The 22,391-nt window shown below is 37.0% G+C and overlaps 1 protein-coding gene across 7 annotated transcripts in view; it reads left to right on the top strand.

Annotated features, from left to right (window-relative positions):
* The window catches only part of YAF2 (YY1 associated factor 2), an 82,075-nt gene that overhangs the window by 10,905 nt on the left and 48,779 nt on the right, over window positions 1–22,391 (top strand). For 2 of the 7 annotated variants that reach the window (XR_005719768.1, XR_005719770.1), the window contains 2 exons: window positions 14,944–15,015; window positions 15,109–15,208. The exons of 2 other annotated variants lie outside the window; for them this stretch is intronic. Coding sequence is in view for 1 of the 5 variants with exons in the window: in XM_040233773.1 (XP_040089707.1) it covers window positions 14,944–15,015 (72 nt within the window). In the remaining 4 variants the exon portion in view is untranslated. Of the gene's footprint in view, window positions 1–14,882; window positions 15,016–15,108; window positions 15,209–22,391 lie in introns of all 7 variants that reach the window. 3 more of the 7 variants (XR_005719767.1, XR_005719771.1, XM_040233773.1) reach the window with 2 other exon arrangements.

Below are 22,391 nucleotides of genomic sequence, written 5' to 3'. Positions count from 1 at the left end.
TAACAAATATTTACTGAACGCTTAGCTGTGTTTTGTTTATTGGCTTTTATTCCTGCTAAAATCTCTACCTTTTGTTACATATGTGATCTATGATTGATCACTTTTAAAAGATTCAGTAGAGATTTCATTCTGAAATATTGTTTATTATGGAAATTTACAGAATTATTGAGACTTTTAAGAGTGGCCATAGTGTTTAGTCATTTCCTGAGAGAGGCTGTTTTTTATTTCTTGAAACCTTAATGGTAGAGGGCTTCCCAGATGGCTCAGCAGTAAAGAGTCCATCTGTAATCCAGGAGACTCAGGAGACTGGGTTTGATCCCTGGGTCGGAACTGTCCCTTGGAGGAGGAAATGGCAACCCACTTCGGTATTCTTGCCTGGAAAATCTCATGGACAGAGGAGCCTGGTGGGCTACAGTTCACGAGGTCACAGAGAGTTGGGCACGGCTGCGCGCACATGCACCTAATGATAGAGAGAGAAGGTAGTTTGCAGAGGGAAGTTTTGAGGGGTATGGGGCAGAGATGTTGGTATTAAAACTTATGAAATTGTCGAGGCCATTATTGTTTCCAGATCCTTTTGTTTGACATTTTCAGCTCAGTTTAGAGGATTCTTGCACTGAAGTCTAGAGAACTGCCAGGTAACACATAGCAATATGCTGGGTGAGGTCTTTTCTATGTGTTGGAACTTATGGCTCTAGCTTAGTTTCTTGACAAGTCAGAAAACAGGCCTGGAAAGATTGTGACCTGTTCAAGGTCAGTAGCTGGTTAGTGCCAGGTTCAAATGTTTGGATTTCTTTAAGTCTTTTTTATTACCTTGCTGTGGTAGCTTTAAATTTGCTAGCAAGTAGTTTCTTAAGGATTTTTTCTGATGAATTTCCTATGCCTGTAGCTAGTGTTGTACACCCTGAAAACTTCTAACATTAAACCTACTAGTTATAACTAATACAAGAACTTATGTTAAAAGTTGGGCTAGCATTATACTGAATGAAGAACAAAATGACTATTGCTTTCCTTATTTTAGGTAATATTTTTGAAGTTAAAATGTTAAACTTGATTTTGATGTCTTCTATAATAATGGTTATTGTGCTATATATTCTGACTTCTTTGATACCATAGTATTTCTTAGGAGGAAAATCTCAGTAAATATTATTTCCCTCTTTTATTTGTGATACAAATACTAAGAATCTCTAATAGTATAACTCATAACAAATTTGAATGTTTGTGTGTGTATGATAAAATTTGTACAGTTCTCTGATAATTTTTAGGCATGAGTTGAGAGTCACTTCATCTTTACATATTTTATAGTCTGATCACGGCTCTTTTATACAATATCATCCTTTATAGGATATACTAATGATAATAAAATTACAGCAGCAGCAAGTAGATAATATTCCATGCCAGAGAAATAGTTGCTCAGGAAGTAGACCTATATGTGTATTTTCAGAGTAGGCAGAGTTGTTTTAGTCGTTTTTCATCTTTTTCCATCCTTTTTATTTACTTTTTGTCTACCCAAGGCCCAGAATCTGCTTGATAATAATTTATAGCCTACTTTCTGAAATGTTCTGATTCCTTTAGGTTGTTACTCCACCAGCAGTTATTCCTTTATTAGAACTTTCCTGTTTTAGGTAAATCTAAATAAAATAATACTTTCAAGTATGAATGTAAATAACCTGAGCATGGGGGACAGAATTATTTTTTTTCTTTAAGACAGTAACTCTTTTTGATGATAAAAGTATTACATATTTATTGAAGATACTAAAGTATAAGGAGGAAAATAGGAATGCCCACCCATTATGACATCTCTCCAGCCAGAGAGATGTTAGTACAGCATTGAATGCACAGCCATCCATTCTTTGAGCTGTACTGCTTGTTCAGGGCTAGCTCTGGCAAGCCTCCTTCCTGCAAGTTGCAGGAAATAAGGAGTAAGGAGGAGACGGGTTTACCGCTTAGAATCAAGTAACACGTTTCTTGGCGTAGAGAGAGCTGTTTCTTCCTTTAGAAGGGTGCAGAGGTTTATGAATTGTGCTTTTTGGAGCCCTGAGATCTGAAGTTGTCTCAGTGGCTGCCAATAAAGTAAACACGTGGGGCTCTGTGTTCCCCTACTCTGCTTCAGCCAGATCATCTGTGCTCTTATACATTTTGTTGTTGAGTTACTGCTCATCGTGTGTGACTCTTTGTGACCCCATGCATTGCAGCACACCAAGCCTCTCTGATCCTCACCATTCCCGAGTTTACCCAAGTTCATGTCCATTGCATCAGTGATGCCATCCAACCATCTCATCCTCTGTCATCCCGTTCTCCTGCCTTCAGTCTTTCCCAGGATCAGGGAGTTGTCCATCGAGTCAGCAGTTCGCATCAGATGACGAAAATACTGAAGCTTCAACTTCAGCACCAGTCCTTCCAATGAATATTTAGGGTTCATTTCCCTTAAGATTGACTGACTTGATCTTGTCCAAGGGACTTTCAGGAGTATTCTCCAGTACCACAATTTGAAGGCATCAATTCTTCCACTTTCTGCCTTCTTTACAGTTCAGCTCTCACAACTATACGTGACCACTGGGAAGACCATAGCCTTGACTTACACATTTTACTTACTAGGATTTCTCTTAATTTTTATTTCCTAAACGTGTTCCGCTGTCAGAACTTTTTGAAAATCATTTTCCTGTTCCATCCATTCTACCACTCAAATTCTGTTCAGCACAGGCTGCATTAATTGTGACTAGACTTCTTAGCCTCACATTTCAAAGGGAAGAGCTAATACTGACTTTTGTATACTGGTGGTGGAATTTGAAGCTTTTCCCTTTGAAAAGCCTTTTTCTTTCTCCCTCCTTCCCTGTTCCTTTCCTTTTTGTTTACCTTTCTTTCACTGACAGTTTTGCTCTTTTTATTTTTTTAAAGACATTTTTGCTATTTTTTTTTTTTTAAAGACCAAGGCTGGTAAGGCCCAGAGCTCTAAAATCATTTATTAGATGCATAATGAGCAATACAACTTACAGGTGAAAAATACCTTAAGTTCATAATGTCATCAAGTTGTACTTTATGATAAAACTTAGTAAGACTATTTCATCGTCTATATGAACGTGGTTATCAGATTTGCTCAGTATGCTAGTTTTTTATAAACTTCATGTCTCTGATTCGCACAGCACTTTTTTGGTTCCTTGATAGTGTACATTTTAATTGTAATCTTGCCACCTTCCACTTGTGTAGAGTTTCATTATACTTCTTTTTAGTGCAGGAAAATATATTTAGTTTTATTTTTTTCAGATGTGTATTTGTTTTTAATTTTTATCTGTACTCATTATGAAAGAATGTTAATATTTGTGAGTTGCTTGCAATTATGTAGTATAGTGGTGAAGAGTTTTGATTCTGTAACTCATCTTCTTAGACTTACATATTAGTCTCCACTTACTATGTGAACTTATGAAAGTTAATAACTGTGAACCTGTTTTTTCATTTGTAAAATGGAGATGATTATAACAACCAAGGGTGGTTGTAAGGATTAAATGAGATAATTTTTGTAAAGTACTTGGCACAGTGCCTGGCACACAATAAGTCCTCAGAAAATATTAGTTGAAACAGTCAAATACCTGAGTGGTGATATCATAGTAGACTTGTATATTGGGGATAACAATCCCTATTGTCAAATGTGTGGGTTCCAGTGGGGTGACTGACAAAACCAGAACAAGTGTCTTCTACTGAAAAATAATATTTCATCAGATTGCCTCAGGGATGTTTTCTCCTCTTACCTCCTTCCATCTCTCCCTCTTTCTTCTCCTTGTGTGTGTGTGTATGTGTGTGTGTGTGAAGCTGATGTGGACTGTCATAGAAACATTTGGACCTCACCAGTAAAAGTTTTAACCCCTAGGAAGTACTTTGATAGTATAGTAGTGGTAAGGAGTTCATATAGACTTAAGAATTGAATAGTTAAAGACAGCCTCTTTTTTTTTTTAAACTAAGAGTAAGTGTATTTTCGTGTATTTGCGCAAACTCCAGGAGATAGTGGAGGACAGAGGAGCCTGATGTGCTGCAGTCCGTGGGGTTCCAAGGAGTCCGACATGACTTAGTGACTGCACAGCAGCAGCAAGTCTGTTTTCAAGGTTGGATTGACAGGCAGCTTGGTCATGGTCTTTTTTAGGCCACTGTGACTTCTTGTTGATTATATTATTTCCTCTGCTTCATACTCTCCTATTCGCGACAGTTTCTTTCTTATTCTTTATGACTGCTCAAAGCATCATCTCTCTCAAGAAGCATTTCTTTATCTATTAGGCTAGAATGAATGCCCTTTCAATTAGTCTTAAAAGTGTTCTGTGCAAAATGTAATGATCGTGTTTACACAGTGTACTGAAAATATTTCATTTTGCTTCCCTGAACTGTATTTCCTTGAGAATAGTGCCACTGATACTGGAATCACATTTTAGTTTAAATCCCAAATATGCCATTTATGGTCATATAACCATAGGACTCTGTTGATGATTAAATGTGATAATTGATATATGAAACTTAACATAATTTTTAGTTAATAACAATGATAATCATTGTAAATGACATTAATAAAAGATCCCAATGTCTGTCATTGTGTCTTGCGTGAAAGTTGCTTAGCCATGTCCGACTTTTTGGGACCCCCTGGACTACACAATCCATGGAATTCTCCAGGCCAGAATACTGGAGAGGGTGACCATTCCCTTCTCCAGGGGATCTTCCCAACCCAGGGATCGAACCCAGGTCTCCTGCATTGCGGACAGATTCTTTACCAGCTGAGCCACCAGGGAGGCCCATAGGTACTGACAATGCTTAACTGAATTGCAAAGGCTCTTTATCATTTATCTGGTTCTGTTGTTGCTTTAAACTGTTTGCCACTTGTTTTTAAGGAACACTGACATCATTTCATTTCATTTTTTGAACTTTTGAGTTGGGTAGAGTATTTACTTCATAAAAGAACTTGTATTAACCTAAATTACCTCATACTCAACTTTTGCAGCAGTTTAAGATGTTTTCTTTTGCCATCAAAATAATGCATAGTAGAAACCAGAGCAGGTAGCATTTTATTCTGTTTAAGTCATGCTTACTGTTTGTTGAATCTTAACTAGAGGTAGAGAAACCATTTGGTGGAATTCATTGCAGTATGCTAGGCAAGAGACAGTAGTGACCTAAACAAAGTTAATGCCAATAGGAGAGAGAAATGAATGGATTCTAGATATGTTAAGGAGAAAATATATAGGCCTTGATGGATGGTTGAATATGGTTGTGGAAGATAGGAAGTTGGGTTTTAGAGAGGAAATTTAGAGAGTGTTTAGAGAGAAATTGAGGATAAATCCCAGGATTCTGGCTTAGTTATACAGCTAGGTAAATGGAGATACTTTTCACTGAAAGGGAACAAAAGGAAGGACAGGTTTTGAGCAAGGAATATTCATTGGAAGGACTGATGCTGATGCTGAAGCTCCAGTACTTTGGCCAGCTGAGGTGAAGAGCCGACTCATTGGAAAAGGCCCTGATGCTGGGAAAGATTGAAGGCAAAAGGAGAAGGGGGCAGCAGAGATGGAGACTGAAATAGCATCATTGACTCAATGAACATGCATTTGAGCAAACTTTGGGAGATAGTGAAGGACAAGGAATCCTGGCATACTGCAGTTCATGGGGTGAGAAGGAGTCAGACATGACTTGGCGACTGAATAGCAATAAATGGGTCACTTTTAGATATGTTGAATTTCAAGCATATGAGAGAAATATGAGAGGGTAGATATATGAGGCAGTTGGATATGTGGTGCTTAAGCTTAGGAAGGAAATCAGAGCTATAAGTGTATGTTCAGTAGTCATCAGCATATATGACCAGTTGAAGCCATGAGAGTGAGACAGATCAAGGAGAGAATAGATTGAATAGCATGAGAAAAGAGAACCTAGGACAGAAACTGAGAAACATCATCACTTCCTTAAGGTAGAAGAAAAGCATCATATAAAGAAGAAGAAAGAAATGGAGGAGAAAGGAAAATTAGGGAATAAAAAGCCCAGGAGAAAGTAATTTTATAGGAATAGAAGGAAAAGAATGTTTTCAAAAGGAGAGGATGTGATTGGCCATGGCAAAGGGCTTTTACTTTTGTCAGAATCTAATTTTTCCTTTGCATTCTGTGTAATGTTTATTTTAAACAAGTGTTACATTAACATTTATATTTCAAATTGTAACAAGAATATAATCCTGCATAGTGCTTGGGCTAAGCTTTCCATGATAGTCTCAACAATTCTGAATTATATCTATAGATTACATAAAGGAGGTTATGGATGTGAGAGTTGGACTATAAAGAAAGCTGAGCGCCGAAGAATTGATGCTTTTGAACTGTGGTATTGGCGAAGACTCTTGAGAGTCCCTTGGACTGCAAGGAGATCCAACCAGCCCATTCTAAAGGAGATCAGTCCTGGTTGCTCTTTGGAAGGACTGATATTGAGGCTGAAACTCTAATACTTTAGCCACCTGATGCAAAGAGCTGACTCATTGGAAAAGACCCTGATCCTGGGAAAGATTGAGGGCAGGAGGAGAAGGGGATGACAGAGGATGAGATTGGTTGGATGTCATCATCGACTCGATGGACATGGGTTTGGGTGGACTCTGGGAGTTGGTGATGGACAGGGAGGCCTGGTGTGCTGCGGTTCATGGGGTCGCAAAGAGTCAGATATGACTGAGGGACTGAACTGAACTGAATTGAACTGAATGATGGTAGATCAAGAGACAAGTAAAATTATGTTACTCTTTTAAGGAATAATGCTCTAATTATCTAGTTAAATCTGTAACTAAGCCTCTGCGTTTACAGGTAATTCCTGATTGTAGCTCTAGAAATGAATAGAATTAATTTAAAAATCGGGTCCATGTTGATATCAAAAATATTTTATGTGGTAAGTATATTAACTTGGAACACTTTTGGAAAATTGCATTGTTAATTGTGGGGGAGCTTGTATAGTTTGAAGAAGTCCTTATCTTCTGTTTTTAGAAGGAATGAATAATAGTTTTATATTAGCTTAGTAAGCAAATCACAATACTTTTCATACAATTCTATAGTTTGTTTGATCTCGAAAGTGATATCCATTGTGGGGTATGTTGAATTTGATGTGATCCATGATTCAGATTTTTTTTTTTTTCAGGCAAAATAATTTTGTGACCTTTTAATAGATGCCCTAGAGAAGGAAACAGCAACCCACTCCAGTATTCTTGCATGGCAAATCCCATGGACAGAGGAGCCTGGAGGGCTACAGTCTGTGGGGTCGAAAAAGGGTCAAACATGACTTAGGGACTAAACAACAATAAGCAGATATATGCTAGCTAGACATAGACAAGCAGATATATAGCTAGATATAGATAAGCTCTAATAAGCTCATTTGTGGGGTATCTCTTTTGAGAATGTACGTTCATTTCACTATGATTCAGATTTTATGAGTGCTGAATTAACAATATTTAGAATATAGTCAGTAGGTTGCAAACTATTACTGTTGACCTCAGACTATTTGAGATTTATTGTTAGAAAAGTTTGCCATTGTTTTATAAAATCAGTTTTACACTGAAAATATGCACTTGTATTTTAGAGATGGTTATTAAAAATTGAATTGAAAATGAATACAGGGCTTAGAATCTCATTAATTTTAATATTATAGTCAGAAAAGGTGAGAAAAAAGGATGAAGTTGCAGAGTAAAGGTTAGACTTCTTTATCATGTTGACATTCAGAATAGTTAGCTGATTGTTGTTTTTGTGTATTTAACTTGGATACTGACTATAATTAACATATGAAGGACTAATGCTCCTGATATTTTGAACTAGGATCAGGAAAATATTTCCTTGAACTAGAAACTATTAAGGATAGAGGAGTGAGTGAGTGAGTGGGTGAAAGTTGCTCAGTCTGATTCTTTGGGACCCCATAGACTATACAGTCCATGGAATTCGCCAGGCCACACTACTGAAGTGGGCAGCCCTTCCCTTCTCCAGGGGATCTTCCCAACTCAGGCATCTTCCCAACCCAGGAATTGAACGGGAGTCTCCTGCGTTGCAGGCAGATTCTTTAGCAGCTGAGCCACAAGGGAAGCCCGGGAATACTGGAGTGGGTAGTCTTTCCCTTCTCCAGTGGATCTTCCTGACCCAGCAATCGAACTGGGGTCTCCTGCACTGCAGGCAGATTCTTTACCAACTGAGCTACCAGGGAAGCCCCAAGAATATGGCACCCCACTCCAGTACTCTTGCCTGGAAAATCCCATGGACAGAGGAGCCTGGTAGGCTGTAGTCCATGAGAGTCGGACAGGACTGAACGACTTCACTTTCACGTTTCACTTTCATGCATTGGAGAAGGAAATGGCAACCCACTCCAGTGTTCTTGCCTGGAGAATCCCAGGGACAGCAGAGCCTGGTGGGCTGCTGTATGGGGTCGCACAGAGTCGGACACGACTGAAGTGACTTAGCAGTAGCAGCAGCAGATGCTGGGAAAGACTGAAGGCAAAAGGAGAAAGGGGCAGCAGAGGATGAAATGGTTAGATAGCATCACTGACTCAGTGGACAGGAATTTGAGCAAATTCCTGGGAGATAGTGGAGGACAGAAGGTCCTGGCATGCTGCAGTTCATGGGTTGCAAAGCATCAGACGTGACTTAATGACTGAACAACAACATATTAACTTTCTACAGAAGTACCTCATTTTAAGATATCATTTGTAAAATGTGGTGCTTAGTTAAAGGACTAGGGTGTTTGTCAAATTAGGAAGATCAGAATATTGAAGATCAATTAATGTGATTAAGGTATCCTTAGGAAGAATGACTAGAACATAAAATGATATAAAACGCAAAACCACAGAGCATTATGACCCTGGATAATTGGTCATGCTTAGCATAGTACAGGGTGGCTGAGAGTTGGGCACGACTGAGCGGCTTCACTTTCACTCTTCACTTTCATGCGTTGGAGAAGGAAATGGCAACCCACGCCAGTGTTCTTGTCTGGAGAATCCCAGGGATGGGGGAGCCTGGTGGGCTGCCGTCTGTGGGATCGCACAGAGTCGGACACGACTGAAGCGACGCAGCAGCAGCAACATAGTACAGGAGGCGGTAGGAAGTGAGAGATGCTATTTGGCACTTGCTAGAATGGTGCTTTATTCTGGAGTTGTAGTAATGTAGGCTTCTTTATATTAAGTTAACCACATCTTAAACTTAAAAATTAGAAAGCTTAGCTTGTAGATAACAGCAGCCAGTTTTCAGGGCTGCACACTTAGACTGTGTGCACTGTGCGGGTCTTTGTAGTGCTTTGGCTCTGTTCAGATGGGTTGATGTGGGGAAGGAAACAGACCTGGAAGATGACGTCTGATTTGTTAGCAGTTTGAGGAGGTTCTAGGTATAATTGAGTTGGGTCTTATCTGCTTTAGCCTTAGGTTGAATTTTTGAACCTAAAACCCAAGAACCAAATTCAGAATTGGGCCTCCACCAATTGGGACTCATGTTTTCCTGTGAGTTCCTTTTTGGGCACCAAACTGATACTCACTTTGCAATTTTTAGCTTAATACTAATTACTTTGTGACACTTTCCATATAAGTTACCTATTGCTGTATAACAAACTACCCCAGAATTTAGTGGTAGAAAACAGTCAGCATTTATTATACTGCCTCCCTCTCCCCCATCCCTTCAGTTTAGCAGGTGGCTCTGGCTCAGGATCTCTCAGGCCCAACTATGGAGGGATCCATGTCCAAGCTCTCATCGTTTTCAGCGGCCTTAGAACGCCGGCCCCCAGGTTACTCACACAGCTGTTAGCAGGCCTCTGGCGGAACTCTGGCTGTCACAACATGACAGCTTACTTACCTCAAAGCGCCGTATCTGGTGAGAGTTGTGAAAACAAGAGCCACTGTCCTTTTATAATCTAATTTTGGGAGTGACATCCATTACTTTGGCAGCTTCCCTGGTGGCTCAGATGGTAAAGAATCTGCTGCAGTGCAGGAGACCTGGGTTGAAGCCCTGGGTTGAGAAGAACCCCTGGAGAAAGAAACAGCTACACACTCCAGGATTCCTCCCTGGAGAATTCCATGGACAGAGGAGCCTGGTGGGCTACCGTCCATGGGGTTGCAAAGAGTGGGACATGACTGAGCCACTAACATTACTTCTGCTAAATTCTGTTCCCTAGAAGTGGGTCACTAAATTCAGCCCATACTCAGGGGAGGAGATTACAGAAGGGCATGCACACCAGGAGGTGGGATCATTGTGGACCATCTTAAAGGCTGCCCACCACAATGTCCTTTAAAGTTGAAAACCTTTTCTTTTTGTTGTTACAGAATTTGTTATTGAAAGTTTATAGAGGAAACCCAGAATATAAAATGGATAAATAGAGAGCTGTTCTGTCCAGAGCAGGGGTTTTAGGAAGCTAGAGCTAACCTACTAGCATCCCTCCCCTTCAGCTTTTCTGAACAGTTTGAATATTAGTATGTTTACCATCTAATGTCCATCAGGAACATGAATATATACTATTTTCCTCAACCTTTCCTTTTATAATTTGTTAGCAGTTTCAGTTCTAAGATTCTAGCTTATAACAATCAGGTTTTAGAACATGAAAAATGATTTGTGTAAATGTTTCTGGCAATTGTAATAGTCTGGAGAGCTTTCTTTACTAGTAAATCTAATGGAATACCTGATTTTGTAATATTAGCAGATATAATTTATATATTGATAGGATAGTGATAGTGATTTACTTAGTAACTACTGTCTAGAATGTTTTCTTAACTATTTCCAAATTGTATGTATTTTTAAAAACACATGTATATCAATGATATTTGTACTTCAACTTCAATATTAATGTGCTTCATATCTCTTTCATACTGCAAATCATGATTCCTAAGTGAAGTGAAAGCCACTCAGTCATGTCCGACTCTTTGGGAACCCATGGACTATACAGTCCATGAAATTCTCCAGGCCAGAATACTGGAATGGGCAGCCTTTCCCTTCTCCAGGGGGTCGTCCCAACCCAGGGATCAAACACAGATCTCCCACATTGCAGGCAGACTCTTTATCAGCTGAGCCGCAAGGGAAGCCCAAGAATACTGGAGTGGGTAATCTATCCCTTCCTCAGCAGATCTTCCTGACCCAGGAATCAAACTGGGGTCTCCTGCATTGCAGGCAGATTCTTTACCAATTGAACTATCAGGGAAGACTGATTCATGATTCCTAATGAATACCATAAATTACTTATTTTCTTTCTCTTGCAATATAAAGAATATAATCTCAAAATAATAGTACAGTTATCCTTGTGTACCTATGGGGGATTGGTTTTGGGACCTTCTTGGTTACCAAAATCTGAATATGCTGCAGTCCCTTATATGTAGGTTTAGGATTGTTAATGGCATATTCCACAAACCTACACATCCTCTTGTATATTTTAAATAATCCCTGGGTTGCTTATAATTCCTAATACAATATAAATGCTCTGTAAATAGTTGTTAGCATGAGAAATTCATGTTCTGCTTTTTGGAATCTGTGGATCCTGAACCCGTGATACAGAGAGCCAACAGTTAATACAAACAATAAATCTCTAAACTTAGAATTTTTTTAGTAGTTCTTTGCAGATATGTAAAATCATTTGAAAATAATTCCATTTCTAGGTGGATATGTTACAGTTTGATAACATGGTTAGATTCCAGGCATGGTTTTTAAATGCTTTACTTAACTCCAGTACTTTGGCCACCTCATGCGAAGAGTTGACTCATTAGAAAAGACTCTGATGCTGGAAGGGATTGGGGGCAGGAGGAGAAGGGGACGACAGAGGATGAGATGGCTGGATAGCATCACCGACTCCATGGACGTGAGTTTGAGTGAACTCTGGGAGTTGGTGATGGACAGGGAGGCCTGGCGTGCTGTGATTCATGGGGTTGCAAAGAGTCGGACATGACTGAGCAACTGAACTAAACTGAACTTACATTTTTATTAACTTAATCCTCATAACTGTTCTGTGAAGTAGGTTCTGTTTTTACCCCTATTTTTCAGATAAGTATAGTTTTTTCATCTTGATTTTAGGTTATTTATGTTAACAAGAAAATAGTGCTGGTTTTGTTTCTTTGTGAGTTCATGTAGAGCTAAAGAATAAAGCTGAAGGAAAGGAAAATTTAATTAACAGATTATCTGATGAGCTTGTTAAGGAACAAAGAAAGATGACAGTTTCCGTAAATAACATTATTTAATAAGTAAGTTTACAGTTCACTTTTGACCTTATTTTACTTAATTGAGCTACACACCTCCCTCCATATTTATGAACCATTATGATGTCATTTAAGTATATGTGAATATATGTATGATATTAAATTTTATTACCTGCTAAAGGATTTCACATCCCCCATTTACCGTGAACAACTTTCTACTATAGTACCTTACTTTAGAATTGCAAACCTTATTTGAAAATTCGAACATGTACTTGGAATCACAAAACCAGTTGTCATTTAAGTTTCTTCCAACCAAAACATAATATCTAGCAGTAGTGGAGGTGATGAAAGTTAGCTAGCTTATATTTTTTTCTGAGCAGTTTTTTCAAAAATTCAGGTTGATTTTTTTGGAGTAGATTCTCATTAGTGAAATGCTTTATTAGGTTCTTAATTACTTGTTAACCTTTTTGTGGACCAGCATTATAATTGTTAGAACTTACAAAGGATAGTTTTGAGTAGAGTATTCTAATTTCTGGAATTTCTTTTCTAAGCTATTCTAGTAAAATCCATTTTAGTTAAACCTATGGCATAATAACAGCAACAAATAGCTTTGAATGCTGGTCTCTTAAGTGACCTTTTAGGTTACCTTAAAATATTTTCAAGATATTTTAATTCTCAAATTATTTTAAAAAGTACATTTGATTTTATTTTAAGTTCACAAGATCTTAGTCTAAATGAAGACTGTATGTGTTGTTATAAATTAAAATTGGAAATTATTATTTTGTTCTTAATGAAAAGTTTTATACTAGCTTTTACTGTAATGATAAAATATTTGAATTATTGCTCCTGTATCAGTCAATCCAAACACATAGGACCTTCATGCCATGCACTGCTTCACACTTCAGGAAATATAAGTTAACTAGGAATCTAATTTAAACTAGATCATCCTTTTGGACTTTATCTCTATATTGCAGTTAGAAATTGAGGTCTGTGTAGTGCCCCTGTTTGCCTGAATGAGTCATTTAAAAACTAATGCACTAATTGCTATTATTTTTTAAAACTCAGATTTATATAAAATGGATATAGTTTATCCAAAACAAATTGTATCCTTAAGTGAGAATCTAGGAAAAATCTTGACATGGTGCTGTCCACCTTTACTAAATGTAAATATTACCTCATAACAAGTTTGAAATGCTAGATTTTCATTAGAGTTACATTTTAAGAATTTTTTTTGGAATTACATTTTGTTTTTGATGAATTAATGATTTTATATACCATCTTACCCTGTTTACTCTTAAAGTAGAAGCTATGCATTTAATTTTTTCCATTGAAAAAAGAACCATGAAACCATGTTTTTTGAAGGTAGGAAATAATTATTAAATAGCAGTATAATGAGAAAAGGAAGACTGTTACTGAAATATATCTGTATCTTCAATAGGAACTAGTGTTTGAAGTCATCACTACTATAGCACATCAAAATGAACATGTACCTGATGAATATGTATTGCTGCTGCTGCTGCTGCTGCTGCTAAGTTGCTTCAGTCGTGTCCCACTCTGTGCGACCCCATAGACGGCAGCCCACCAGGTTCCACTGTCCCTGGGATTCTCCAGGCGAGAATACTGGAGTGGGTTGCCATTTCTTTCTCTAATGCATGAAAGTGAAAAGTGAAAGTGAAGTCGCGTCCGACTCTTAGTGACCCCATGGACCCACCAGGCTCCTCCATCCATGGGATTTTCCAGGCAAGACTACTGGAGTGGGGTGCCATTGCCTTCTTCGAATATGTATTGAGTCAAAGGTAAAAGCAATCTTCATGTGTCCCTGAAGATAACGTTCTACTGAGGATACCTTTCTTTTGTTAGAAATATTTTTTTTTTGTTTTTTTAATTTCTCTTTTCTTTGGTTTGTTTTTTAATGACAGGTCCAATTGAAAAAGTATAACAGTTAATCGAAAATATTACTGTACCACTTTGTACAAGTGTTTACATTAAAATCAGCATTATTATTTGTCAGTGGCCTGGCATTCGTAAGGGCTTCACAGGTGGTGAAGTGGTAAAGAATCCGCCTGCCAACGCAAGAGATGTGGGTTTGATCCCTGGGTCAGGAAGATCCCCTGGAGAAAGAAATGGCAACCCACTCCAGTATTCTTGCCTGGAGAATCCCCATGGACAGAGGAGCCTGGTGGGCTATAGTCCATGGGGTCACAAAGAGTCAGACATGAGCATAGCACAGTGGCATACTTAAATATATGTATGTGGTTGGTTTGTTATAGGTGACAAATGGTTATTTTAAAGATTTATTGAGTGATGAATGGGAATTGCATTGATGCTGTTTATCTGAAGTGTTATAGATTGTTAATCTACTGTAGTGGCCTCTACACCCAAATTCAGTCTATGTTAATGACAGTGCCTAGTTAAGAAACAGTAGATTTTGATCAATTAATTACCCTTTACGGATATTAAAAAATGATGGTAGTACTTTAATGAGACGAAATAGTCTGATAGCTGATTATTTTATAAATTAAAATGTTGCTGTTGTTACAGTAGAGATTTTAAAATGAAACTATTCAAATCATTTTCTTTTTCTTGTGTTTCTAATAGTGCCAGAAGTTTCTGTTCACTTTATAGTTATCACATTGTTTCTGTATTTACTTTTCTTTGTTCATGTATAGTTATCTATCTAATTTGCAGCCCTTTCCCCTGTAGTTCTTTATGTATTAATCTCAAATAAATTTAAATAATTTTCTTATTCTGATAGAGAAGAAAAAGCTGGATCACTTACCAGTAACTGGAGTTCTCCTATTGGGTAATCTCCACAGATCCACATTCTTTGAAGTTATTGTGAATGCCTCGTGGACCATGGGACTGTTGAAATTTCCAATTTCAGGAAGGTAAGCAAGCACACTGAAGCATGTCTCTAGCATCTCCCAAATCCCCTTCCCTCAACTTTCTTACATATGCGTCTGTACTGCATGCCCCCTCAGTTCCAGTGGATGCCCGTCAGGAAGATTCTCAGGCTGGACAGAAGGGCAAGAGAGGTGGATCTGTGAGGGAAATGACCCAATAGGATAACTCAAGTTACTGGTAAGTAATCTAGTTTTCACAGACTTGAGATTTGTTTTGCCCATTTCTTCTCTTTAGGAGTTCATTTAATTGCAAAGAGAGGAAATGGTTTGGGATAGTTTCTTTTTGAAAGTTTTATGTGGTTTATAGTCTTTATTGTATAGATAAATACCTAGTTCTTAATGGGCATATGAATAAATGTGACATTAAAGTACATCATTTACATAATAGTTTATAAAAATTATGTATTTACTACCTTTTGGTAAATACTGTAATAGTTCTAAGGCAATATGAGGAGCTATGTGTTGAATTACTTTAGTTGTTTTGTTTGTCATATTGCTTTTATTGAAGTAGATACTTGTACTGTAAAATTGCTGCTTGTGTCTAATTTAGCCAAATTCTTTTCACATTGTACTGAACAGTAAGAATAGTTTTACATGAATTGACCAACACTTCTTACTGATATAATTTTCAGTGTACCTTAAATTTCATTGAATGTATGTTTGGAAATAATTTAAGGTATGTTGCAATTATATTTACTACTTCGTTGTTTATAATGGATAGCCTTATTAATGTGAAGGGTAACACAGTTGGTTCAGTGTGAGCTCTGCCTCTGTTACTAACCCTATGTATTTGTATAAATGTTAGAATTGTATCGAGTTCCTTGCTTCCCATTTCTCTCTTACTCACTCTGTATTGTTACCAGTTAACCATTTCTAAAAGGGCACTTACATTACATAAAGAGCAGTAGTGATAACATGCTCTTGCTGTTTTATAAAATTTTATCCGTAGCTCAGTACTTAGGGCCTCTCATAATCCAGTCCTATCCTATTTATCCAGCCTTAATTTCTTCAATTTGAAACTTTTGTTTTGGTGTTACTTTGGCATTTATGCTTTAGCTTATGCTTTTCTGTTTTCTTGAAATGACCTTGGAAAGATCCATTCTGCTTCTCTATATTTTAAAGTTGAAGTTAAGTCCTACCCCTTACATATATCTTTTTATGCTGACATCTCTGTTCATCTGTTTCTTCAGTGAAAAAATGAGATTACTATGAGGCTTGAATTAATTAATTAATGAAATGTACTTAGAATAGTGACTAGCAGCACACACTAACTTCTCTTATTAACTATTATTTGACCATAGATTTATCTTAAATATTTTGTGATTATACGTATACTTTTTATCTGTATGACACAGTTTAGCTTTAAATATTAGTGTCAGGTTGTACCAATAGATATTTCTTCTGATATAAAACTCTTACTCTGACTGGTATGGTCTTTGACAGCAAGTGTAGGCTTTTATTGGGCTTCCCTTGTGGCTCAGAGAACAAAGAATACGCCTGGGTTGGGAAGATCCCCTGGAGAAGGTAAAGGCTACCCACTCCAGTATTTTGGCCTAGAAAATTCCATGGACTTTATAGTCCATTGGGTAGCGAAAAGTTTGACACGACTGAGAGACTTTTTTTTTTTTTAATAGGCTTTTTTTGGTCTGTAACCTTACTCCTTAAGGTTAGTGACTGAGATTAAATCATGCCCATTGAAAAGTTAGTTTTCATGTAGAATGACATATATACTTACCAGTTTTTTCATTTGTAAAATAGGTTTTCATTTGGCTAATCAATCCTGTTTGTACTGTACATTTTTCATAAGGACAGCTTTCCTTCAAAGCTGATATACGTTGTAAACTTCCATTGCGCTTGAGAACAGACTGTATAGTTTTGAGAGTGTTAATTAGATTGTATTCACTTTAAGACTGTGTATTATTGGAAAACAGTCTGGAAACTTAGTGTACTTGATTTTTGAGGCCTGAATATCTTAGGAGATAATTGGTTGATTTTTTTTCAGAAATGCTTGGATTTAAAAATACCTGTCTGATGAAACAGTATATAAAATCTGGTTTCAAGGCCATTGAAGGAAGGAAATGCTCTTTGACAGATTGGGTGTCACTTTATTTTATTTTTTTTTTTGTGGCTGTCCCATGCGTCGTGTGGGATCTTAGTTCCCTGACAAGGGATCAAACCTGTGCCCTCTTCATTGAAAGTGTAGGGTCTTCACTGGGGCTCCAGTGAAGTCCCAGGTGTCACTTTTAAATAATCACCAGAGAACCATTTCAGGTCCAGTTAGATGAGCCAAACTGAAGAATGTTTAGTCAGATGACATCAGTGTTTGATTTGAATCTGCCGACTGTTCAATCTCCTGGTTTTTTAGTGTGATTGTGGTATGGTTGTTATATTGAGAATGGCCTTATTCTTTAGAGATGCATGCTGAAATACTTAGAAGTGAAATGTCATGATGAGTTCAGAAAAATCATGTGTGGGTATCTGAATATGGTATATGTTATGTGTATGTAAAGAGAGATAAAGGGAGAGAGAAAGCAAATCTGGCAAGTTTTTACAGTTTTGGATCTAGTTGAAGGGTATAGTGGTTGTACTTTAAGCTTTCCTGTGGCTCTGATATTTTTCAAAGGAAAGTTGTGTGTGTGGGAGAGTATTTTAAAAAGAACTTTATTGTGCTCCAGTTTCTCTAATTCTAAAATGACAATAATAGAACTTATTCTTTCCATGCCTTGATGCAGGTAGGCACAGTGGGATAACATTTGGTAGAATAGCAGTCAGGAGAGCTTTTTAAGAAGTAATTTTCTTTTTACGTTAAGAAAGAATTTTATAGTGGAGAACTTTTCAAAGAACATTCCACCTAAAAGTATATTAGATTAAAATATATCTGTTCCCTTTTTTATTATTCAGAGCATGTTCCATTATAATTGAATAAAAGCAATCAAGAAACAGTAAATACATGTAGATATATAAATTAACCAGTTGAAATCTTGAAAATGAAAATATCTAGTTATAAAATAATCGTGGGCAAAACAGAAGATTAGACATAGATAAAGAGAAACGTTGTTAATTCCAAGATAAAACCAATAACTCATCCAGGACCAGAGCCCAGGGAGATAAAGAATGAAAAATAGAAAAGGAAAACTAAGATACTTTAGGGCTAGATTGAAAAGCTCCAGTGTAATGTCCAGAACAGAGAATATGGAGAGTGGTAGAGAAGCAATATTGAAGAAAAATGACTAAGGATTTTTCAAATATTCAAAAGAAATAGTGGAAATTAAGAAATAACTAGAGTGGAATCACAAAAATGTTGTATCAAAACTTGAAGGATGTAAGAAAAGTGGTACTTAGGGATAAATTTATAACCTTAAATGGCTGTGTTAGATTGAAAAAAAGTAAGTGAGCCATATATACAACTCAAGAAACAAAAATAAAAAGTAAAACCAAAGACAGGAGAAAAGAGAAAATAAAAATGGAATTAGATGAAATAGAAATAATCAACAATAGAAATGACAGCAATCGTCTTTCAAATCAAAGCTGTTTCTCTTCAGCTGATTAAGAACTGGAAATACCAAGAAGTACATGACACAATAACGTTATAAGATGGGATATAATTAGAGATAATAATTGTAATTTTAAAAATCAAAAGAAATCACTATTAATTTATATGTGTACAAATTTTAAAAACCTGATGAAATTGTCTGTTTTCTAGGCAAAATATCATTTAGAAATTGACTGTACAAGAAAAAGATAGTCATAGAAACTAAAAACCATTAAAAAATTGAAGCTGTAGTAAATTTCCCCAAGAAGTTTTTTTAAATATCAGCTTAATTGGAGTATAGTTCATAAACCATACCACCTACCACCTAAAATGTACAATTTAATGGTTTTTACTATTTTTACATAATTGTTGAATCATTACCACAGTTAATTTTTAGAATATTTTTATTACCTCAGAAAGAAACTGTGTACCTATTAGCAGTCAGTTCCAATTCTCTGAAACCCTCCAGCCTTAGATGGTCACTAATCTACTCTCTGTTTCTATAGGTTTGCCTGTTCCAGATCTTTCACTTAAATAGAATCATTCAGTAAATGCCTTTTGTGGTTTGCTTCTTTCATTTAGCATAATATTTTTAAGGTCCAGCCATGTTGAAACATGTATCATATACCTCATTCCTTTTTATGGCCATATAATATTTCATTGTGTGGTTATACCACATCAGTTGATGGATATTTGGATTTTTTCCCATTATGAATAGTCCATATACTGGCATTTGTGTATAAGATTTTGTGTAAACATAGTTACATGTTTTCATTTCTCTTGGATGTATACCTAGGAGTAGAATTGTTGGGTCTTGTGGAAACCATGGAACAACAGCAAATCAGGAAAGGAGTCCGTCAGGGCTGTATATCATCACCCTGCTTATTTAACTTCTATGCAGAGTACTTCATGAGAAACACTGGGCTGGATGAAGCACAAGCTGAAATCAAGATTGCTGGGAGAAATGTCAATAACCTCATATATGCAGATGACACCACCCTTATGGCAGAAAGCAAAGAACTAAAGAGCCTCTTGATGAAAGTGAAGGAGGAGCTTGAAAAAGTTGGCTTAAAACTCAACATTCAGAAAACTAAGATCATGGCATCTGGTCCTATCACTTCATGGCAAATAGATGGGGAAACAGTGGAAACAGTGACAGACTTTATTTTGGGGGCTCCAAAATCACTGCTGATGGTGACTGCAGCCATGAAATTAAAAGATGCTTGCTCCTTGGAAGAAAAATTATGACCAACCTAGACAGTTTATTAAAAAGCAGAGATATTACTTTGCCAGCAACGGTCCGTCTAGTCAAAGCTTTGGTTTTCCCAGTAGTCATGTATGGATGTGAGAGTTGGATTATAAAGAAAGCTGAGTGCCGAAGAATTGATGCTTTTGAACTGTGATGTTGGAGAAGACTCTTGAGAGTCCCTTGGACTGCAAGGAGATCCAACCAGTCCATCCTAAAGGAGATCAGTCCTGGGTGTTCATTGGAAGGACTAAAGCTGAAACTCCAATACTTTGGCCACTGGATGCAAAGAACTGACTCATTTGAAAAGACCCTGATGCTGGGAAAGATTGAAGGCGGGAGGAGAAGGGGGTGACAGAGGATGAGATGGTTGGATGGCATCACTGAATCAATGGACATGAGTTTGAGTGGACTCCGGGAGTTGATGATGGACAGGGCGGCCTGGTGTGTTGTAGTCCCTGCGGTTGCAAAGAGTCAGACACAACTGAGCAACTGAACTGAACTGAACTGTGGTAACCACTGAAGCTTTTAAGGAACTATCAGACTATTTTCCAGAGCAGCTGTACCATTTTACTTTCCAACCAACAGTGTATGAAAGTTCTAGTTTTTCTATACTCTCATCAGCATTTTCATTATATGCTTTTTTTATTAAAAAAAATGGGTGTGGAGCAGTATCAGAAAGAATAGTTTTAATTTTGATTTTGTTATCATAATTTCAGACATACTTTTGGGGAACAGGTAATCCCAATTTTATACAAACTGATCTAGATAATAGAAAAAAGAGGGAGAGCTGTTCTGTTGTTTATCAGAGAAACTTACCCTGGAAACCTAAACTGAAAAGAATATGCAAGGAAAAATAATGGTACATTCAATCTCATTTACAAACAGAGACAAAATTTTTAATTAGGATAAGAATGTAAGCATAGCTCAATATTTGAAATTTATTAAGGTAAGATTTAGGGGAAAAGATCTTGAAAGATTTGGTAAAATTCTGATAGAACTCAATACTCGTTAGTTTTTTTTTTTTTTTTAAGTAACCTTTAAACCATGATGAGAAACATGTTTCTTCCAATAAAGGCTCTCTTTAAAACTTAACTGTCTAAATCTTAGAAACATTCCCGTTAATATCAAGAATAGGACAAATATATCTCTACTAGTAAGATTTTTAAAAAAAGGAAATAAAGTACAAAAGGATTGGAAAGGAAGAAAAATGAGATGAATGTATCCATAGGAAATTAAAAACAAAAAATCAACAGACTATGGGACTGCCCTGTGGTTCAGTGGTTAAGACTCGACATTCCCAAGCAGGAGGCACAGGTTCAATTCCTGCTCAGTAAACTAAGATCCCATGTGCCATGTGATGTGGCCAAAAAAAAAAAAAAAAAAGAAATCAACAGAATAGGGAATTCCCTGGCAGTGCAGTAGTTAAGATTCAGCACTTTCATTCCTATGAGCCTGGGTTCCATCCCGATCAGGGGACTAAGATCTCCCAAGTCAGATGGCTTGGTCAAAAACCGAAAAACCATCAACAAACTAACTATATTCATAAGAGAATTCAGTGTTGCTGGATACAAGATCAACATTCAAATTGACAGTAGCCAATTAGGAAATAAAAATACCTCTTTTACAGCAAATTCTATGAGGACCCAAAGTTTTATTGAAGGTCATAAAATTAGACATGAATAAAAGGCAAGACATAATTATTAGTGGGAAGTATAAATATTGCTAAAAAATTAACTTCTCTATGACTTAGATGTAGTTTCAGATAGAAACCTGATAGAATTTGTTTTCTTTTTTGGAGGAAAATGATCTTCATATACAAAAGTAAAGAACCAAGACAGTTCTGAAAGAAGAAAAAGAATGAAGAGGAGGGAGTTGACTGTTGGATATCTAGATTAATCTTAAATTTGGTATTTAGAATAGAATCCTACACAGTAATGAAAAATAGTAAACTGCTACACACAACATGTGTGTGGCTTTCCTGGTGGCTCAGACAATGAAGAATTCACCTGCAATGTGGGAGCCTGGGTTTGAGCTCTGGGTTGGGAAGATCCCCTGGAGGAGGGCATGGCAACCCACTCCAGTATTGTTGCCTGAGAAATCCCATGGACAGAGGAGCCTGGCGGGCTACAGTCCGTGGGGTCAGGAAACATCGGCACACACAACATGAAATGAATCTTCCAGACTTAGCGTTGAGCAAAAGAAGTGGGACAGAAAAGAGTTCATATAGTATGAGTTCATTTTTAGGAAGCTCAAAAACAGAACTAATCTATGAATATTGAGATCAGAATAGTAGTTCTCTTGGAAGCATGGTACTAACTGAGAATGTGTATGAGGGAGATTCTGAAGCATTGAAAAAAGTTAATATCTTAGTCTGAGTTGGATCACACAGGGGTATACATACTTAAAAATCAGGTTGTACACAGTACTTGTATTTAAAGTAGTATAGTCTTAATATATGGAAAAACAGATTCATAGAATAGATTTAAGAAATGGATTCATATATATTTGAGAAGTTGGTTGGTGCTTGAGATGGCATTTTCTGTCATCAGGGAAAGGAAATGTGAACTGTTGAATTGGTTT

The sequence above is a fragment of the Oryx dammah genome, unplaced genomic scaffold (assembly GCF_014754425.2).
Source record: "Oryx dammah isolate SB20612 unplaced genomic scaffold, SCBI_Odam_1.1 HiC_scaffold_29, whole genome shotgun sequence".
NCBI classification, from domain to species: Eukaryota; Metazoa; Chordata; class Mammalia; order Artiodactyla; family Bovidae; genus Oryx; species Oryx dammah.
The sequence above is the reverse complement of the archived record's forward strand: the minus strand, read 5'-3'. Positions and strand labels throughout refer to the sequence as shown.